At 39.1% G+C, this 19,639-nt stretch overlaps 5 protein-coding genes across 6 annotated transcripts; 2 read left to right on the forward strand and 3 right to left on the reverse strand.

Annotated features, from left to right (window-relative positions):
* Nucleotides 1-693: 693 nt before the first annotated feature.
* On the reverse strand, nt 694-7,332 carry colgalt1a (collagen beta(1-O)galactosyltransferase 1a). The gene is made up of 12 exons (XM_020933498.2): nt 6,985-7,332; nt 5,576-5,686; nt 5,379-5,499; nt 4,690-4,824; nt 4,407-4,611; nt 4,206-4,325; nt 3,254-3,330; nt 3,031-3,137; nt 2,327-2,459; nt 2,123-2,250; nt 1,359-1,565; nt 694-1,286 (listed from the first exon to the last, which is right to left on the reverse strand). Exons 1-12 carry the CDS (start codon nt 7,191-7,193, stop codon nt 1,019-1,021), a joined length of 1,821 nt encoding a protein of 606 aa, XP_020789157.1. The 5' UTR covers nt 7,194-7,332; the 3' UTR covers nt 694-1,018.
* Nucleotides 7,333-7,707: 375 nt separating this feature from the next.
* pgls (6-phosphogluconolactonase) lies at nt 7,708-10,266 on the reverse strand. Of its 2 annotated transcripts, none has more exons than XM_055152413.1 (6): nt 10,190-10,266; nt 9,692-9,968; nt 9,500-9,607; nt 9,314-9,415; nt 8,124-8,264; nt 7,708-8,006 (listed from the first exon to the last, which is right to left on the reverse strand). In XM_055152413.1, exons 2-6 carry the CDS (start codon nt 9,953-9,955, stop codon nt 7,860-7,862), a joined length of 762 nt encoding a protein of 253 aa, XP_055008388.1. In that variant the 5' UTR covers nt 9,956-9,968; nt 10,190-10,266; the 3' UTR covers nt 7,708-7,859. The 2 variants fall into 2 exon arrangements, with proteins under 2 accessions (XP_055008388.1, XP_020790458.1); XM_020934799.2 differs by having other exon boundaries at nt 9,692-10,016; nt 10,190-10,257.
* A 206-nt stretch (nt 10,267-10,472) lies between these two features.
* On the forward strand, nt 10,473-17,139 carry LOC110166619 (uncharacterized). The gene is made up of 15 exons (XM_055152733.1): nt 10,473-10,927; nt 11,041-11,131; nt 11,530-11,632; nt 11,707-12,388; nt 12,854-12,890; nt 13,184-13,240; nt 13,459-13,569; nt 13,635-13,734; nt 13,900-14,024; nt 14,120-14,377; nt 14,447-14,590; nt 15,016-15,337; nt 15,510-15,640; nt 15,721-15,826; nt 15,895-17,139. Exons 1-15 carry the CDS (start codon nt 10,635-10,637, stop codon nt 16,494-16,496), a joined length of 3,162 nt encoding a protein of 1,053 aa, XP_055008708.1. The 5' UTR covers nt 10,473-10,634; the 3' UTR covers nt 16,497-17,139.
* ogfod2 (2-oxoglutarate and iron-dependent oxygenase domain containing 2) lies at nt 12,406-15,069 on the forward strand. The gene is made up of 7 exons (XM_020933531.2): nt 12,406-13,035; nt 13,184-13,240; nt 13,459-13,569; nt 13,635-13,734; nt 13,900-14,024; nt 14,120-14,377; nt 14,447-15,069. The coding sequence occupies exons 1-7, from the start codon at nt 12,904-12,906 to the stop codon at nt 14,711-14,713; spliced, it is 1,050 nt and encodes a 349-aa protein (XP_020789190.1). The 5' UTR covers nt 12,406-12,903; the 3' UTR covers nt 14,714-15,069.
* An 80-nt stretch (nt 17,140-17,219) lies between the features above and the next one.
* LOC110168213 (zinc finger protein 473 homolog) lies at nt 17,220-19,613 on the reverse strand. The gene is made up of 4 exons (XM_020933638.2): nt 18,853-19,613; nt 18,654-18,775; nt 18,285-18,375; nt 17,220-18,204 (listed from the first exon to the last, which is right to left on the reverse strand). Exons 1-4 carry the CDS (start codon nt 19,127-19,129, stop codon nt 17,426-17,428), a joined length of 1,269 nt encoding a protein of 422 aa, XP_020789297.1. The 5' UTR covers nt 19,130-19,613; the 3' UTR covers nt 17,220-17,425.
* Between the last annotated feature and the right edge of the window lie 26 nt (nt 19,614-19,639).

Genomic DNA, 19,639 nt, shown 5'->3' on the forward strand with positions numbered 1-19,639 from the left:
ATCAGATGTGTGCGTAAAAATAAATCGTAACTGTAGTAGTCACATCACATTATTAAAGAGTATCTCACCTCTGTCATCTTACCTCAACATTCATTGAGCCTCTGTTACCTCGGAGTTTGTTTGGGCAAATATGGATCCACGTTTAGTGTGTACCTGGTAGATATGAGAAATGCGCCCCCTGTTGTACCATCACTTGAAAAGATGAAATTACTTGCAAGATATAAATAAAATAAGCATGACTGTACTGGGAATGCCTTCTTTGAAAATTCCCTGCATCAATCTTTTGTACCTTTGTCAATCTTGAGGTATAATTTCATTTTATAACACTTTACTCAGTTCAGCTCTACTGTGGATCATGTTGGTAACTTAAATTAACAGCTGGGTGGATACAATTACACCCACTTTGGGAGATCTAGCCACATCAGAGGAGAATCGGGGCTTTAAAGCCAAACCTCCAGCGTTTTTTTTTTATAACTGTTCACACTAATCAAGATGTAGAGAGTCTGGAGAGTATACACTATGCTGAAAAGACTGCTGAAAGCACACTCCCTCGCATCCAGTTTAGTGCGCTGTGGTTTTTCACACATGTCGACAGCTAAATGACACCAGATGACTAGGCAATGTGCACTAGTTCTCAAAAGGTATGATAGAAAAATATGTAAATATTTTGTAGAGAAGAGAAACAATGATCAATAAATTTGTTATGGATTTATTCAAGACAGACATGCCTACATAAAGTCAGTTGTAAACCAAATAAATAGCATTCCAGTGGAGTGTTAATCATATAAACTGAAATGCAAAGCAATCATGATAATAAAAAAAGACTACTTCTGTATGACAGATATAGGTGGGCACTGCAAATGCCATTTCAAATGACAAGTCTAGTACCTTCTCTTTTGTTTACAAAATGAAATAAACATGGAAAAAGTCACATTTTTAAAAACCTCAGACCTCACATGAAAAAGGTACACAAACTAAATGTGCCTTGCTTCTGCATATTTATACATTTCACATGCTTTCATAGTTCATCCCGGGCTGTGCTGTCGAGAGAAGACTGGAGCACATCTGAGTTTTGGGCTTCTGTGCTGATTTCCTGCTGCTCCCCAGTCTTTCCTGCACGAGCCCTGTCCCAGTCTGTTGGCACTTTGTCATTGTCCCAAACAGTGGAGGTCTCTGTGTCACTAACATAGCCATCCTCACCAGTATAGTGCGTTGGATACACTAGAAGAGGCTCTGCGGAAAACGCCTTCAGGTCTCTGTTCTCAAACTGCTCCATGTAGTCAGACCTGAGACAAAATTTTAATTAAATTCTGAATGCTTTGGTAATGCTGACATAAAAATGAATTAGTTGCACTTACACAGGATGTTTGTTATACATGATTGGTAGAAACTCGTCAACTGGTAAAACCTTTGATAGTGGTTCAGCTCTTAAAAGCTTCTGAGCTCCTTGTAAGGACATCATATAACCCAGCGTCCAATAAGAGTAGTCCGCCTCCACCAAGTTGTGTATATTAGGCACTGCTTTCTCTCTGTGATCAATTTGCATCCTCTTCCTGCCAATGTAACTAGAAGACACAAGCACATCAAATATATTAAAACAGTCTGTACTTAAATGTCTTCTAGTCAAGATAAATGCTCTTTACATTATGCAGATGTTAATGCAGATAAATGAGACTGAAAGACATTAATGGTACATATTGCAAAGCATTTTGGGTAATAACTAATAGAGGAGCTACTAGCAGGAGCACCAGATTTGTACAATCAGACACATTTTTCACTAAGAATTATGTGAAAACAACTGCCTGACACTATCCCAGACAGCTGTTTCCCTGTCATGGTGCATCATAAAGAGAGAGAAAAAATAAGTTGGCAAAGACGAATGACAACTATGAGGAAACAACTGCATTAGAATATGTTGTTTCTGTATCATGACTGGCAGAAAGAACTATGTGATTGGGGTTAACGGTCCAAAGTAAAAAAAAGTTTCTGATTTATGGTTTGAAATCAGGTATGTTTCTTTTAAGTCTAGACAAAAATACAAAGATGCATATTATAGTAACATAATTACAAGTAAGACAATTTAGAAAGAGTGTGTATATAGTAAGTTTGTGTCCAATCTTACATGAGGTCCCAGTCCAAGCCTTCCTTCTCCACTTCACTCATTAGGTTCATAAGGCGTCTTTTAAAAAACACCTCAAAACGCAGGTCATCCTCTATCACCAGAGAAGTCTGAAGACCCCGTTCCACAATCTAAAAAAATCATCCACATCTGTTTTACTAATCATTATTTTAAACTATACCTGGCAAATACATAATGCTTACAAACCTCCTTCCAGATGTTGTAGTGAGAGAGGAAGCATCCAAGCTCCCCCTTGGTCAGGGGGCGGCCATGATAGGGGTCACTGTATCCAGGCAGCATATGGATCCCCAGAGCATGGACTTCACTTGTATTCATTGCTCTGAAAATTACAGCCACAATGTGACAAAACAGCTTTTAATTTTGATGAACAAATGAGGTGTTTTCCCACTCCAACTTTCTACATCTTCTAGTCCAGGATTTACAAATTGTTTTAAATGGGATTATGGTAATGGTTCTTCTGAAAGGCACTGCTTTGTATATTTGGGCTTGTGACCAGCACCAAATCCATTTTTTAAAATTTGACTTTGGCCTAAAGGTGCACTATGTAACTTTTGGTCTAGAATCCATCACCTGCTCATTTTTAAGGATATGTCATTGCTCTGCCAGGAATGTTCCACAGTATGACTCTACAGCTTTATCTTACATTTTTCCAACTACAGGTGGTTTTATAGCTCAAAAAAACCTAGAAAAACACTCTGACTGAGAGCGAAGTTGCCTCTCCACAGATCTGACCTGTAACTTGATCTGGTTCAAGTCTCCACGAAGATAGAAAGGTTTAATACCATACTGTGAAACATTCCAGATAAAGAAATAACATCTCAGTGGAAACAAGCATTTGATGGACCCTCCACCAGAAATGTTACACAATGAACCTTTAAGATTTTACTTACTTTCCATCAACAGCTGCAATGATTTTACAGTCGATCTCTTGTTGGTGCAATGTCCTTAACATGCGATCTCTGCGATCTGTACGTCTCTTTAAATTTATCATAAAAACCTGGACAAAAGTAAAAAAACAACATCATGATATACTCCTCAAAGCAAGTGGAGGCATAGATTTAGAAAAAAGCAATTTTTGCAGAGTCCATCTTCACATCTCTTCTTTATACTCACCTCATCAAAACCCATTTTGTCGGGTCGTTTAACAGGAGCTGGTAAGTACTTAGTCCGCATCACAGGAGGGTGGCGCACTGTTCAATGAGAAGGAAGATGGATGCAGAAATGGTCTAAATACACTGAGTGACCATGCACAGTATTCTCACAGGACAAAGCAAATGAAAGTAGAAATAATATGGTAAATAATAATACTTTTTTGCTAATGTTTGCCACTTTAGATTTTATTATTACCATTAATATTGTTGTTTTTTGTTATTATAATATATTGTGATGTGTGACCTACTGTGTCCAAATAATTTCCATTGGGGATCAATAAAAGTCTAAGATAAGAATCCTGCATGACATTTCATGTATAGTACAGTTATGCAAATAATTGCTAAGTGTAGCTATGGTGCTAAAGGTCTGCAGATGTCAAAACCGCTCAAAGAAAAGGTGAATTATGTAACTTTTCTGGTAGAGGTTCCTCCACCTGCTTGACTTCATGTAAATGTTATTGTTTTTTTCCCTGAAATTGTCTACAGTATGGCATTTAATTTAACTAGCTCCATAGCGATAAGTAGCCACATCACTAAGGCCAAGTTACAGGTCAGATCTGTGAAGAAGTGGGCCCACTCACAGTAATAATGTTTTGTGGTAGTTTTGAGAAATAAAAACTAACAAAGAAATAATTGAAAAAATACAAGATATATTTGTTTCACTCCATGCTGTGGAACACCCCAGGCAAAGCTATAACATCACCATGAAGACAAGCAGATGGCAGACCCTTCACTAGAAATGTTACACAGTACACCTCTAACAAGTGGCAGGCAATGCAAAATCGAACTGAATGTTAATTGCTATGCTAATGCTAATACAACATTACAACTAATGTTATCTAAATGGTCAGAACGTTATGCCAGATTGTTGTAGAAAAGCTAGAAAAAGTTAAAATAAAATGTTTCATCCTTACCATTAACTTCAAGAAGGGTATGCAAGAAACTGTCAGCCTCATCTAGCAGAGTATTATGGGATCGCAAAGGCACAGGGAAGTAACCATATGTTTCTTTGTTACATACAAACATTTGAACATCTGAGGAAAAAGAACAAAACTGTTAGTTAGATTTCACAATAAAACAATTACAAAATGTTGTGTTTTGTCATGTGAATGCACCTGCCATCCGAGCTGAATAGGCAAACACAATTATGTCATCAAAAGCCCAGCTGTATTCTGGGTGTGGTGGATGAAAAGCCAGCTGTCTGGATGCTTCTTTCCTCAAGTCTATTAGAAACGTGGAGTGAACCATTGGCACAGCAAAACAACCCTTTCGTATCTGCTTCCTCATTGGCAGGTAGGCCGGCGTACGCTTATAATAACCCTGAAAATATAGGTCACGATAGGGTCACAATATGAAGAAACAAACTGAAAGGTAAAGCTAAGTGAATGCTGTGATTACCTGTGAGGTCATGCCACACCAGAAGTTTGAATAAGCAGCACGAGACTCGAGCATCGGAGCAACTATGGTTTTATTCTCTTTCATGAGTTTCCACAATACATCAGGATTAGTGATGAGGTTATCACAGTCCACCAACTGAAAAACATACAATAAAACATTACTAGATATAATTATTTCTAAGGCCCAAAAAGTACTAAATTAACATTGATTTCCAAACTATTTGGAAGTACTTAGCAGTGACATCATGCTGGGGGAGTTCTACATGTACATGTCATACTATGTTAGAATGTTCAGCAGTTACCACAGGCACAATGCACACATTAGCAGACACTGTCAAACAGTGTATTTTAGCCTTTGATGAATATGAGCATTCACATTCCTGTTTAGGTGTTTGATTAAAAAAGACGAGAGTTGCTAAAATAAAGCTCAGAATTAAGTCAAACAAAGCCTCGGACTGAGCAGAGCCTACAGTTGGCACCAAATCATGAGGGAATGCTGCTGACATCAGCAGTATTTTCGCAATTGGCATACTCATGATGGACTGCCACACAGGACATTTTTCTCATGTATTGGTTTAAAACAGCATTCCTGACAATAATGATAATAAGAATGTTGATCTAATTGTCTTATTGTGTAATTTACATAAGAAATAAATAATTATTTTCGTTACTTAATAATTTCATACGTACCAAGAAATAGTCTGCCCACATCTCTCGAGCGGACTCCAGTGCGACCTGACGCAGCTTCATAACATGTTCATAACGCTGGTTTGTCCACTGCTTTGGCCCATCCTCTTCATCATCATAAAATCTACAAAACCAACATTTGTTTGTAAATTTAAGTGTATAATGTTGTATTACTAACAGTATAAATCAAAAGGACTGACTGTGGCTCTTCTTTGGGTCTCCACTCCACATAATGGTACAAGTTTTGGACTTTGGTGAGCCATTCACGTAGAATATCTGTAGTGTTGTCTTCATTATGATCAGTGGCCACCCTGAAAATGAAAATACATATATCAGTATTGCACATTCACTAAAAACACATACGGAAAATTGGATTTAAGGAAGGCAGGTACTGCAGTGAGTTCAAGCAAATGACAACATGATACTGTGACTTGAACAACAATAGCTGCATTTGTGTGTACACGTTTCACAAGCCTTTTGTCTTTTGCTTTGGGAACTGGCACAAGTGTTAATGATACTCCACACAGTATAAAAGAAGAGAAAGTCTTCTATATCCACAGTTTATGGTTTGAGCAATATCTTAAATTAAATGTTACAATGCCAAGAGTGAAACAGCAAAAACTGCCTTCAGAGTTTCAGCCAAGTGGAAAACAGCCAAGTCAAAGTGTAGTCAAAGATTTCACGTGCCTTCGTGAGAAAACAGCAGCTTCTTGCTAAAACATCCCTGTCATCTCTCCATCTGTCTGTATGACCCCACACACAACCCTAACAATGTTGATCTCAAATAAATATTAGTATAAACCTTACTTTAGCTTCCAGTGTGTGGGTATATGTTTAAAGCAGCTTAATCAGTATATGGCTCAAAGCTGAAATTATGCATAATTGCAACTGTAAAAGATTTAAATGACAGTTTGTCCATTTCTGAATTCAGTATTTAGTTTACAAGAAAAGCTCCAAACCTCAGTGTGCAGTGTTTATAACATTGCACTAGTGTTTGCATATTCACACTATGGTTTTAGGATTTTAGGAAGTTGTGGACTAAACTTTATCTAACAAAAGTAAATGATTAACAATAAAACTTATATATAAAGCAACATAATAAGATTAAAGGGGATCGAACAGTGGACACCCTTCGTTTGAATGTGTGGGTACCTGTGTAAATATGTGTCTTAAGTGTCATTTTAAAAGTAATTGTTTCGCTTTTTTCTGTTTTGTTTAATTTAAGAAAAAATACTGTAACAACATAGCAATATAATGTGCCGCTACATTGATGCAAAAATCCAAAAAGACCCACCCCTTCCATCATCACTACATGCTTGTTGTCGGAATGGGATTGGACATTTATGGCCTGTTCAGACATGATCCAAATTTGTTAATATTTCATGTGTAGGTCCATACATAGGTCCATCCTCGTGAACTCGTCACCTCCCCTCCACGTATACAGATGAAGACACTACACACTTCACGTCTGTCCCCTTCCCCACTTTTGGGGAGAAGTGAGATAACCACTTCTCTATTCTCTTACCAGGTTTTGCGCAACAGTGTTTGACTAATGATTTTCTAACGTGCACAGAGCATGGTTTTACTTTACTGTATTACAATGACTTACCACAACGCCATTCTGTCCTTGGGATAGTTTAGCCGGTCAATGGTACCGAGGAAATAAGGCAGAGAGTGCTCCGAGTTTCTACAGATGAGAGCGACTAGGACCCGGGGAGCCAGCAGCGGAGACTCGGGGCTCCAACGCTCCTCCGAGAAGTACCCGCGGGTCGGACCGCTGCATGACAGGGCCACGAGCAGCCAGGCAAGACCGTGCATAGCAAAAATAAACAACTAAACTGAACCGTGACTAGACAAGAGACCCGCTAACGGTAAACATAACACGCTTAACAGAGCGCGGTCATCACAGCGGATAAAACCTGAACCGCACCTCCTTAAAAAGTGACAACACTGCGCAGTGGAGCCTTTAAGGGGCGGGCTGTGGTTAAAGGGGATGGGCCCATGGCTCTCAGTTTGATGGAGAACATTGGCACGTTCTGTTTTCTAAAAAATATTTTATAATACAAAATGTTGGACAAAAATGATGGACAAAATGCATTGTGGGAGTAGGTTGAAATTACACTCGAAATATAGCAAGAATTTACAAAAATGAACATCGAATTAAATAGCCATTTAAAAAAAAAAACGAATTTATGGAATCCTGTTTTTGTGTACATAATAGCGTAGGCCTCACAGCTGTCAAAAATTTAAACAAATAAGAAAAATAAAATACGGCATTGATACTAGTTATCATTTTTAGTATGGCAGTGACAAAGAAAATGTAACTCAATAGTAAATGCATTGAATTCTTTTAATGACATAAAAATTTTTTTACAAACAATCACTATCTTCTTATGGAATAATGTTGATCTATTTTACACAAGGAATGTTTCCACCTTAGGCTTACTGTTCCCAAGTCTAGAGTCTGATGGGCTGTGATTAGTGCTATAGTTTGGCCCCTGAACCAGGTCTTTCCACTTGTAAAGTTAAGGAGGCCGCAGCTGGGTCATCAACAAGCCAGAACAGCTCACCGCTCTGTGGGACAACACGAGCTGCCGGCAGTGCGGGACCCTCTCTGCCCTCCAGCACTTCCTGCAAGAACATGGCTACAGTTTTAACTTTAAGGGTTAAATTAAAACCTTTTTTTATTCCTGTGTCTGTGATGAGTTTTAATGACAGGCATACATGGCATTTACTATTCTCACTTACCTTTAAAATGGTTGCTTTGCTTCCTCCAGTGGATACAAACGCCACACAGCGAGCAGCGTTCACAGTTGGAAAGGTCATAGTTACTCTCTGTGGTGGAGGTTTGGGAGAATCGCTGATGGGGGCCACAATCTTTTGATTTTCCTAAAATAAGAGAAAACCCAGAGTCACCATCTATCACATTTAATGAGTGCAGTCACCAAATGTGAGAGCCACAAACAAAACCTGCACTGTAACAGTATACCATGTGAATTACCATAAGCATGTAACAAGCGCTGACATTCAACAACCACAAGGTTTAAATCCGCTGGCCTGGATCTATAAAAATCTATACGTACTGGAGGGAGTGTCTTGCAGTGTACAGAAAATATACATTTGTAAAATAGGGGACAAGAGACCACTTCAAAGGTCCCCAACGCCCACTTGGCTCTGATTAGTAGGTCACAGTCAAACCTTTGCCTGAATAACATGCTTCATATTCTTACACTGAAATAACCATGTTTCTATATTTTATTACCCCAAATTTACAGATCTGTTGGCAAATTTGAGATGCTCTGTTGTTTCACATGTGTGATGCGTTTATAGACTTGAACCACAAGCCTATTGCAAGAAGTCTTGCTAAGTTTTAAAGAAAAAAATTAAATCTGTGTGTGGGAACTGAAGGTCTTAAAATTAAAGCAAAATCTAAACTGGGTCAAGATGTTAACAAAACGAATAGGACTGGAATGGTGTCATTAATTGAAAATACAATACAATGCAAATACAACCCATCATATACATTTGATATGAATGAGCAAATGATATGAATATGAAAAGGCTAGCAAATGTGCATCTTCATTGTAAACTTATATAATTAATTAGTCTTTCTTTATGGAAAAATAACATGGATGGTATCCTGTTACACAGTTACATGTGGTACATATGGTTATTTAAATGAATGTAATGATCATGAGAATTGTGGCCTATGATGTTAGGGGGGTGACCTTTATTATTTAAAGTCTTAATTTACATGCAATGTATAATTTGAAGAAGCACAATACAGACAGAGACCTGGGTATATGTAGATTCAGCCCAGCATGTAAATAACCTCAGATACATTTGACCAGGCAGTTAGTAAAACTTAAGTAAGTCCAAAACAAACACATAAAAAAAAAACTAAAACATTAAATACTGCATTTGTACTTGGTCTTTACCTCTAAAAGAATGTGATCTGGGAAGAGGGAACAGGTATGTCCATCAGGTCCCATACCGAGCAGTAACAAGTCAAACACTGGAATAGTCTCCCCCGGAAAGGCCTGTGGGATTCAATAGGACATACAAGAATGATGAGTACTAAGAAAATACATGGAATGGGGGTTATAGTTTTTATTTCCTCCTACATCTTTAAGCTTCCTGCAGTAATCCTCAGCACACTCAGCCACGGGTAGAGATGGATCTATCGCCAGAACACCACTACCTGCAATGTTGACCTTAGAAAATAAGGCTTTCTGAAACAAGAAATACAGTTTTCTTTCAGCTTTAAAAGGTTTGCATTTGCAATAATGTATAATTCAGTCCTAAGTGTGACCCACCTGGTACAGACCATAGGTGCTCTCTGGGTCATTGAAGGGGACCAGTCTCTCGTCACAAAAGGCAAAGAGCCACTTGCTGCAGTCCAGCTGAGGCAGAGCAAGCAGCTCTTTGCTCAACATGGACACAAGGCTCCCTCCTGACAGGCCAAGGGTGAACCTGCCCCGGGAGGAAATGGCCTTCTCTGCCCGGGACGTCACCAGACTGGCCAACGCCGGACCGAGCTCTGCGGAGGACGGGAAAGACACCACTCTTCTGCCCGCCATTGTCACTGTGGCACTGTGACAGGATGAAGCAACAGAGAGGTGATGGAGCAATCAGGAGGAACTGTTAACACAAGTGGGGTGACTGACTGCTGTGCACAAGTCTGACATAAATATCGATTTAAATGAGATTTTAACATGCTTGGTCATAAATAACAACCTAATTCAAATCATCATTATATCAAACAAGTGCAGTGACATTTCTACTCATGGCATTAATAACGTCTATTAAATTACCTTAAAATCCTGTTCTGAGTTTCATGCGTTTTGCAGTGCCGATTATTAGTCGGCTAACTTAATCCAATTTGCACTTCCTGAAACGACAGCCAATCACAAACATTTTCCACAGCGCGTGACGATAGAGAAGAAATATTTATTCCAGTGGTTACAGAACAGTGGTTACGAACAACCTAAAATCATGTAAATTACCTTTAAATTGAGATATTCTGAAAAATTTTATTTTATTATTATTACTTTTTTACAGTTCACAAAATTATTTTTCCGAGTGCGACGCGCAATGCCTCCTCCTGGCCGACATGTGGAACTCGCGGGTTAAAAATACAGAAGCTCATATTGCACGAAATTGCCTTTGCAGAAATTCTGGTCATTGCTGCTGCTTAATTACAGCTTTTAACTGCGCTCCGGTTTGGTTAAATTGTTTTTTTTTAGCCCACTGCACATCATGTCGACGGTCTTTTCTTTTCAAAACCAGCTCTCTTCAATCATGGACGCATTATCCAAAACTGCTGTGCTGGAAATAAGCAAACTGGTGGAGATCGAGTCCAAGATGCTTAAAATAGAAATAAATCGGGGGCGGAATGAAATCGCTTCACTCACAGAAAAACTGCAGCTGATGGAGAAACTACTTTATATGGCGCAGAGTAATAGACAGGAGTCCACAGGAGTAATGGTAAGGGGAGCCTCGGACAGGGGACTGGTGGCACAGCCTGACAGGACAAAACCTGCCATAAACAGGTGAATCAACTGCATGAATAGACCTATACACCCCGTACCCAAACAATTCAGACATATAGCTTTAAGGTTTTTCATATTTATGGTATCTATAATGTATTTATATTTGTTTACAGCTCACAGCGTCCTGATGAGAGTCCAAGAGAGACCATCACCTCCTCAACCGAAGACACGAATCTGCAACAAAAGACAGAACATTCTCAGTCTGTAAGTAGGCTTACAAGGTATATTTTTGTTAATATGGTAATTTTTTAAAGGTGCATTGTGTAACTTTTCTGGTGGAGGGTCTGCTTCGTGTTGGTCTTCATAACAAGTATTTTACTGTTTTGCATGAATGTTACATGGCATTCAGTTTTTCCATCTCCATCAAGTTATGGGTCAGATCTGTAAAGAGAAAAGCCTGCCCTTTTTTAGTGTTTTATTGAGCAATAAAACACATGCAACTGAATAGATAATTGATAGATAAGTTCAATGCCATTGTGTGAAACATTCCTGGCAACATTTACCCAGGAACAGTAATTCATTGCAGTAGTGTAACCTCAACCAGAGAAGTTGCGCAGTGCACCTTTGATCTCTAATACTTTGAATGATTATGTTCTTGGCAGATTGAAAACCCAGTGAAGGAACAGCCTGAACTAATTGTTATCAAGGAGGAGCCATCAGATGTAGAGTGTGGAATCTCTGATGAGAGTAGCACAGGTGAAAACAGTGAGTAGTTGCACAATACAGGATATGTTGTTTTAAATTGGCTTAAACAATAACAATGCCTTTGCTCTGTTTAGGAAAGCCTGTGATTGCGGATATACAGGTGAGCTCAGACATAGCTCAGTGCCCCCAAACTGTCAGACTTGCTCCAAACAGCCAGTCTCCTCTCTTTAATGATAATTTTGTTAAAGTGAACAATCATTCACCTCAAGTTGGAAGTGAACGTGCATGGACTTTACAGCTCTCCTCTACCTGCACCAACCTGGAAAACGAAAAAGCTATGAGTCGAAATGTAGTTCCTCCTGGCAATAACCCGGGTAGGAATGTAAAGGTTCTTAACATAAGAAACTCCTCTACCAAAAGGTTCAGCTGTTTGCAGTGTGGCAAGAACTTCAGATGTTTCAGTCAGCTTGAAATACACCAGAGGAGTCACACAGGAGAAAAACCTTTCAGATGTACATTGTGTGGTAAAAAATACGCACAAAAAGGACACCTGTACACACACCAACGCACACACACAGGAGAAAAGCCATACGGATGTCCTATCTGCGGGAAAGGATTCATCCAGAAGTGCACTTTGGACATGCACCAGCGCACGCACACAGGAGAGAAGCCCTTTGTTTGTATCAAGTGTGGGAAAGGATTTACCAAAAACTGTAATCTCAAGAAACACCTCGCAGTTCATCTAGACACTTCTTTGCACATTTATGGCAATGATTCAGCACCAACATTCAGTGGCTCATTCATCAATAGGACGACGTAGGACAATTTCTTTTGTTTGTAAATACATGTAAATTTTAAAAAAGATAGTTGTGTGTTTATTTTAATGTTGAATTGTATGATTTTTTTTTGTCTTAAAACTACAAAACAGCACTGAAAAACATTAGCATGATCAAAAACTATACAGAATGCAAATACACAATTCAATATGAAAGATATGTTTAATTTCGTATTACGACCACCAGGTGGCAGTGCAAGGGAAGAGTGTCATTTTCGTCTACCCTGCAAAATAAAAACCGTAAATAACTCTTTAATTAGCTTGTTTTTTTTTCCTAAAAGAAAATAGAAAATTAACGTACTTATGTGTATATTATAAAGCAAGAGATACAGTATGCTCAGTTACTCAGAGAAAAAAAATACAAAAAAAAGGTATTTACGTTGAAGAACCCAAACCGGAAGTGTAACTTGTAAACAAACACTACTTGACGTTTGTTGTGGTTGTAGTTGTCTGCGTGTTTTCTTCTCGTTTTCCCTTTTTATAGTAAACTACAGTAATGAAAAATGAAAATGAGGAGAGAAAATTTTATTACTGTGCGTGTTTTACCACTGACAATATTTTTTTGGACGAATACAAGATCCATGTTCGTTTCGTGTCGGAGCAGCAGTTCAGACTGGACTATGGTCCTGTAAGTGAAAGTAGGAATAGAATATTTTTATTAATAAGGAAACCAGTGGGCTTTTGGTGAAATTGATTGTTTGTTAAAGAAATAATAATACAATAAAAATAATAACTACACATAATGTAACAACGTATTTCAACTGCGTGTTTTACAGGTGCTCCACAGCTTGGGGTGTGTGACAGAGCAACAGTTTGAGGATGTCCTTGTTAAGGTACTTTTACACAAATTACACATGTAGGATCAATATAAGTTTAAATAATAATATATAGTATAGTACACATTTCTGGCTGCTGTGAATAGGTAAATGCCAGGGCTTATATACTTGTCACAAATATGCCTTGTTTTACTTTAGGAAAATAGACTTCTTCAGACTTTAGTATGATAAGTTAAAATTCAGAAATTGGTATTTTTTATTGTTGTGTCTTTCAGATCTATAAAGAAGTGGACAGAAGAAAGTGTTTAGGTGTAACATCGGCCAAACGAGCTGTTGCTATAAGAGACATTTACCAACCTCTGCACTCTCATGTTTACCACCTCAAGGTATCATGCACTGCTTTTACTGTTATTTTAAGTAAACATCCTTAAACTTTAATTTTATCTCACAGGAGTCTTTCCTTGCACAAAGATTCAAGCACATAGTGGAGTACTGCCAAGGCACCAATGCAAGTCCAGATGGCCTGTTGGAACTTTTAGATGAAGTGCCAGGTATGGACAAATAAAATCTGGAAAGTCCACCTATATTAAAATATATAAGCCAAAAAACATGTAATAATAACCAATTTATAACCTAAAGATCACAGTGGTTGTTGTTTTGGATATAGAAGGTATTTCCACATAAAAATTTTCTTTTCCTTTTTTTTTTTTTTAAAGGTCAAAGGATTTATCAGTTCCCTGTGTTTGAGAAACAGTTTTGTGAAGAGCTGCTTCAGGAGATGGAGCACTTTGAGCAGTCTGCAGCACCCAAAGGAAGGCCCAACACTATGAACCACTATGGGGTAATTTGTGTAATGCATTGACCCTGTTCTGATTATAAGCAGTGGTAAAATAATACTAAGTCTACTGTATCTGAATATAAATTCCCTCAACACAGATCCTCCTGAATGAACTTGGTTTTGATCTGGGTTTCATTACTCCTCTTCGTGAGCGATACCTTCATCCAATCACCTCTCTCCTGTATCCAGACTGGGGAGGACACTGCCTGGACAGCCAAAAGGCCTTTGTTGTTAAATATGACATGCATGAGGATCTCGACTTGAGTTATCATTATGACAATGCTGAAATCACTCTCAATGTTTCTTTGGGTAGAGATTTTACAGAAGGCAACCTTTATTTTGGCAATATGAGACAGGTATGTCCAAATTATGTATAGCTGTGTTCTTTATTTTCTGTATCCATACATTATTGCTGTCCTCTGCAGGTTCCTCTTAGTGAGTCTGAATGTGTAGAAGTTGAACACAGAGTGACTGAGGGCGTCCTGCACAGGGGCCAGCACATGCACGGGGCCCTGCCCATTTCCTCTGGACAACGTTGGAACCTGATCATTTGGATGAGGGCTTCTCAAGTGCGCAATAAATTATGTCCTATGTGCCAAAGGAGGCCATCTTTAATAGAAGGAGATGGATATGCTGATGGCTTCACCCACCAAAATGACTCTCTGCTCAGTGGTTTCTGTTTGTTGTCATAATTTACAGAAAACAAACTAAATGGCCTCTTTATCCTAGACTTTGTGCTCTTTATACAAGATCTTACCAGTGATCCCAAGCAGCATTAATTTGTTAAATTAAAATATAGCTATTACTTATTGTTTGTATCAATACTAAAAAGGTCAGTTAAACCGTAGGCTACAGATTCAGGTTAAAAAAAAAGTGCGTTTGTCGCTCTCTAATAATGAGAAACACCGCCCCCTCCTGGCTAAAACGGTCACAACGCAACTCATATTTCCCCCACAATCCCTTTCGGCACAGTAGGCGCTGATAATTTATTTAGATTCGACGTCTGTGCGGAGGCAATCTTCCAATAATTTGGATCGCCAGTCGAACTGTCGAGATGATGTGCAACAGCACGAGTCGAAGTTTCCGCACGCAGTTAGCTGCAATCTGGGAAAAGCTAACGAAAGCAGCGTTTATGGAAATAAGCAACCTCGCCGATGAGTGTTCCGCTGTCCTTCACACCGAGATATCTCTGCACAAGACTGAAAACGAGGCGCTGAAGAAGAGGTGCTACTCACTGGAGGTCCAGCTGAGAGCGGCTAAAGAGGCACACACCTACCCCTTGCATGGCAACAGTATGGCCCCCCGGCATCCCGCAGGTCAGACTTGGCAGATGTGGTCAGAGGCAGAGCTCTTTACATCAGGCCTTCTTTTTACTCAGTTCGCTGAACAGTAGCATGGCTGTGCTGTAGCCATTTTTAGTATATTTTTATCTTGGCCTTGTTTCTTGGTGCTGGGTTATAATGAAATGTCATAATTAAAACCTTTTAGATCAGCAGCACCAGTCTCCAGAGATTGAGGGAGTGTTTGGAAAGGACTGGTGCATGGACCTATGGAGAGAGGATAAAGCCCTACCTCGGGAAAAGGAGTCTGTTGATGCTATGACAAGTCTTCAGGCACAGGTAAGCGGCATGTTTAGAAAGTTTGAATTGATTAGTATATGATTGTTAAATGCTTTAATGCTTTTAAAATATTTTTCTAGACTATAGATTTGATTGATAGAGACCCAGATCTTATATTTGTCAAAGAGGAGACCTACGATGATCACCCCATTGGACATCACATGCCACTACCAGAAACTCGAACTGGTAAGTAACGCAACCTCTTCATTTGGTACACTTTTAAATTACATAACCTTGGTTTCATGGCCTTACAGGTGCTGGGATTTTTGAGAACAACATGCTTCATCGATCTGTTGAGCAGCAGCTCCAAAATGAGCTCAACAACTTCCAGTTCATGACTGAAAGTCACAACACAAGCCAGCAATGCACTCAGCCAGCTCTAACCACAGAAAACCTCATAGAAGAAGCTACAATGAACAATCTAGTTTCTACTGCTAATGTTCCCACAGTGTCTACTTACTCACACAATATAGACATGAATACTGCCAAAGATGTGACCTTTCAGCCAAAAGCCATCAAACCCAACAAACGATTTGAGTGTTTGTTTTGTGGCAGAATATTTAATTATTTGAGCAGTTTGAAAGTTCATATTAGAAGACACTCAGGTGAAAAACCATTTAACTGTACAGTTTGTGGGAAGCGTTTTGCTCAGAAAACATACCTTAAGTTGCACCAGCGCGTGCACTCAGGTGAGAGACCATACAGCTGTCCAGACTGTGGCAAAAGTTTCTCTCAGAAAAGTTCTCTGAACATCCATCTACGCACCCACACAGGGGAGAGGCCATACAGCTGTGTGGACTGTGGAAAAAGTTATGCTTACAAGTATGGGCTCAATCACCATCAGTGTATTCACTGACCTCATAAAGCTTATGGCATCTTATGGCCTCACTTTAAAGCCAGGTAAACCCAGAGCTCACCTCAAAAACACACTGCATAGATTCTACATTTACATTTAAATATGTACAAAATGAGATGGAATGCCAAACGAAATGTTTACTGCACCACGCCATACTTTTGGCTTGTGTTGAAGGAAAGCACGACAGACCAAAATGACACGTTCACTGTAATAACCTCATAACCTCATTATGGCCATTCATAGTATGCCTTTAACAGGTGTGTACTGTACCTTATCTTTAAAATATTTTGGACAGATACTCCATTTGCATAGACTTAGCATAAACTACCTCTAACATCACAACTTACAATTCATACCTCATTCTTTAATGCAACAGAGCAGAAAGTAGCAGCTTATCAGTGAAAAAAAATTATATTTTTTCCTTGCAGATTTTATTCACACATTTTTTGTTCAAAGCCATCAATCAGAGTTATAGCATGCGCAAACAAGCCATGCATATATTTTTGTAGTTTTTTTTTAGCTGTTTATTTCTTTACATTTCAGTTCTATTGCTAATAATACTGTGTTCATGTTTCTATAATGCAAGTTTCTAAAAGATTCATTTATTTAAGTCTTTCCACACTGATGTGTAGATGGCAGGATTGGATCTTTTCCTGCATGCTAACCACAAATTGCAATTTGTGTGTTATACCATATTCCCCCTTTACAATAAACAAATAAACATTCTAAGGTTCATTGATATATAAATGTTTTATTGGCTTGTGTTTTATATGTACACAAGATGCAACACGACAATAAAAACCCACAAAAGACAGGACATTTTGCTACATGGTTCTTTGTAGTCTTTCTCAAGTAAAACAAGTCTACCATATACATTAATATACAGTTAGCGTTCCGTCACTCAGAGGTACTTAATATATGCAATTTTTTCATTCATTACTGCTTTCTTCAGCAGAATTTTGATTTCTGTGAGACATTAAATGATGATTAAGGTTAACTTTCTGTGTAAATGTCTTGCCACACCACATGCATTGGAATGGCCGCTCCCCAGAGTGGATGCGTAGATGACACTTCAGATTCCCTTTCTGTGTGAACCCTTTGCCACAAATACTGCATCTGTAGGGCTTCTCCCCAGTGTGGACCACATAATGGATCCTCAGGGCAGACGGGTTAGCAAACACTTTTCCACACAGCTCACAGGACTTACTGACTTTGTGTGAAGCTACAGGAGGGACACAGACGTGAGTGTCCAGCTGTCCCAGAGGAAACTCCTGCTTACAAATGTGGCAGAAGTTTGACTTGTGTGATTTCATGTGATGCGTGAGCGTGCCCTTATGGAAGAATGACCGGTTACATATACGACATGTAAAACTGCTTTGGTTTGAATCCATCACTGTGTCAACAAAGTCAAAGTTATCAAATGTATCAAGGTCGTCCAGATTGTCAACATCATCAGAGTTTGTAGGAATGCTTTGGCTCGGTCCCTGTTGACTCTCGTGCACAAACTGTACATCATCGTCCTCCTCGTCATCCTCAATGGGAATGGTATATGTGCTGATGCCATCTGTGTCGTTAGAGTCTTCCAGTTGCATGGGGTTGTCTTCCAGACTATTGGAACTTTTCTCATTCTGATGGACAGTGCAGGGATGTGTACCTTGCCGTTTGGATTTTCGAGTTATCTCTGTGGCCGTGTCTTTGCCTTCATCTCCTGTAAACACACACAAGTACAAAGACCTAATTCCAGCTGTATACTGTATATTGTATAAGGGTTCAAACTTCCAATTTTACCTTTAGCTCCATGCGTATTTGGTTGGAGGCTGCTGGACGCCACTGTGCAGTCCTTTTTCTCATCAGCACCTTGATTCATTACAGCATTAGTCTAAAAAAAACAACAACAAAACTAATCAGCTCTGACTGTTCTAAATAATGTAAATTGTTAAAATATTTGGATTTATCTGTTGCAGTGCTTCAATGTGACTTCCCACTGTGTCTTTATAACAATGTTCTTACTCATTAAAATAAGGAGTTAAAATTGTTCCATCAGTTCTACACTAATGGTTACTGCCAATGTTAAATTATTATCAGTCTAATAGCATTGTTTATTGATGTTAAGAGTGTTTATGCAACCTCAAAGTAAACAACAGAATACTATTTCACCTTGTCACATGCATCGTTTAAAGAGTCTGCCACTTTATCCAGCGCAGACGGATCCCTGTCTTTCCAAAGATCTTTACACCAGTCCTTACCAAAAATCTTCTCTATTGTCGGTTGGCTAGTATCTAAAAGGAAAGATAAACCTAAGTTAAAATATAAAAAAATACTAATAGGTGGTATAATGCGAGAACTATGAAAGTACCATGATGGTCCCCTCCCTGGCTGCTGACTGTCTGCACCCCGACAGTCCGGTGACTTTTTCTCGACTTAGAGGCATTGGTTTTCACTACGGTCAGCTCACACTGCAAATTGTTCACTTTTTCTGACAAAGCAGAATTGGCAAAAAGGAGACGAGAGCACTCGAGTCGGAGCTCAGCGGTATCTTCATCGACGAGTTTGCAGACCTGACTAAGTACAGTTTTTGCCATATTCTCCATAATGGTGGAAAGCTGTGAGTGAATTGGAAGACGAGTCGCCATTTCAAAAGCAGAGTGGAGTATTTTCTCTTGCACATATGAAACACAACCTGTTAAAAATGACACTTGTAGCACTCTGGCACAGTGGTGTTGTTCACGGTGCTAACGATGCTATAAACAAAGTGGGGCCCAAATAAATGTAGCAAACGTGACGTATTTCCGGCGGATGTAACCGGTCAGCTGCACTGTATTACGGGAAGCTTCTCACTTTGCTAATACAAACGCTCTATTTTCATTCTTTCTGCGCTAAATGCAGTCTGGCTTATTGCACATAACCGAAGATAAAAGTGCACCAGATTGGGTACATTTGGTGCAGTCAAAATGAACACGGAGAAGGACTTTTCGCCTTTGACGCCCAATATTGTGAGAGCGCTAAATGACAAACTGTACGAGAAAAGGAAGGTAGCAGCGTTGGAAATAGAGAAACTAGTGCGGGAGTTTGTGGCTCAGAACAACTCTACTCAGATCAGACATGTTATACAGATCCTGGCCTCGGAGTTTGCGCTTTCTCAG

Source organism: Boleophthalmus pectinirostris, unplaced genomic scaffold (assembly GCF_026225935.1).
Source record: "Boleophthalmus pectinirostris isolate CB_2022bp ecotype Guang Dong unplaced genomic scaffold, ASM2622593v1 HiC_scaffold_17, whole genome shotgun sequence".
NCBI classification, from domain to species: domain Eukaryota; kingdom Metazoa; phylum Chordata; class Actinopteri; order Gobiiformes; family Gobiidae; genus Boleophthalmus; species Boleophthalmus pectinirostris.

Bases quoted from the DNA above. Each gene is read 5' to 3' on its own strand.
- colgalt1a (XM_020933498.2), bottom strand. From the start codon at position 7,193: ATGCACGGTCTTGCCTGGCTGCTCGTGGCCCTGTCATGCAGCGGTCCG. The intron at 4,612-4,689 runs GTAATCACAGCA...CTATATTTTCAG, and splicing joins GGTGTGGCATGACCTCACAG to GGTTATTATAAGCGTACGCC. The intron at 2,251-2,326 runs GTTTGTAAGCAT...TGATTTTTTTAG, and splicing joins ACTACAACATCTGGAAGGAG to ATTGTGGAACGGGGTCTTCA.
- pgls (XM_055152413.1), bottom strand. From the start codon at position 9,955: ATGGCGGGCAGAAGAGTGGTGTCTTTCCCGTCCTCCGCAGAGCTCGGT. The intron at 8,265-9,313 runs GTAAAGACCAAG...CTCTTATTTTAG, and splicing joins CAGATCACATTCTTTTAGAG to GAAAATCAAAAGATTGTGGC. The intron at 8,007-8,123 runs GTAAGTGAGAAT...ATGTTCTTGCAG, and splicing joins GCAAAGCAACCATTTTAAAG to GAAGTGCTGGAGGGCAGAGA.
- LOC110166619 (XM_055152733.1), top strand. From the start codon at position 10,635: ATGTCGACGGTCTTTTCTTTTCAAAACCAGCTCTCTTCAATCATGGAC. The intron at 10,928-11,040 runs GTGAATCAACTG...ATTTGTTTACAG, and splicing joins ACAAAACCTGCCATAAACAG to CTCACAGCGTCCTGATGAGA. The intron at 15,641-15,720 runs GTAAGCGGCATG...ATATTTTTCTAG, and splicing joins TGACAAGTCTTCAGGCACAG to ACTATAGATTTGATTGATAG.
- ogfod2 (XM_020933531.2), top strand. From the start codon at position 12,904: ATGAAAAATGAAAATGAGGAGAGAAAATTTTATTACTGTGCGTGTTTT. The intron at 13,036-13,183 runs GTAAGTGAAAGT...CGTGTTTTACAG, and splicing joins TCAGACTGGACTATGGTCCT to GTGCTCCACAGCTTGGGGTG. The intron at 13,570-13,634 runs GTATCATGCACT...TTTATCTCACAG, and splicing joins CTCATGTTTACCACCTCAAG to GAGTCTTTCCTTGCACAAAG.
- LOC110168213 (XM_020933638.2), bottom strand. From the start codon at position 19,129: ATGGCGACTCGTCTTCCAATTCACTCACAGCTTTCCACCATTATGGAG. The intron at 18,776-18,852 runs GTACTTTCATAG...CTTTCCTTTTAG, and splicing joins CCAGGGAGGGGACCATCATG to ATACTAGCCAACCGACAATA. The intron at 18,205-18,284 runs GTAAAATTGGAA...GTGTGTTTACAG, and splicing joins AAATACGCATGGAGCTAAAG to GAGATGAAGGCAAAGACACG.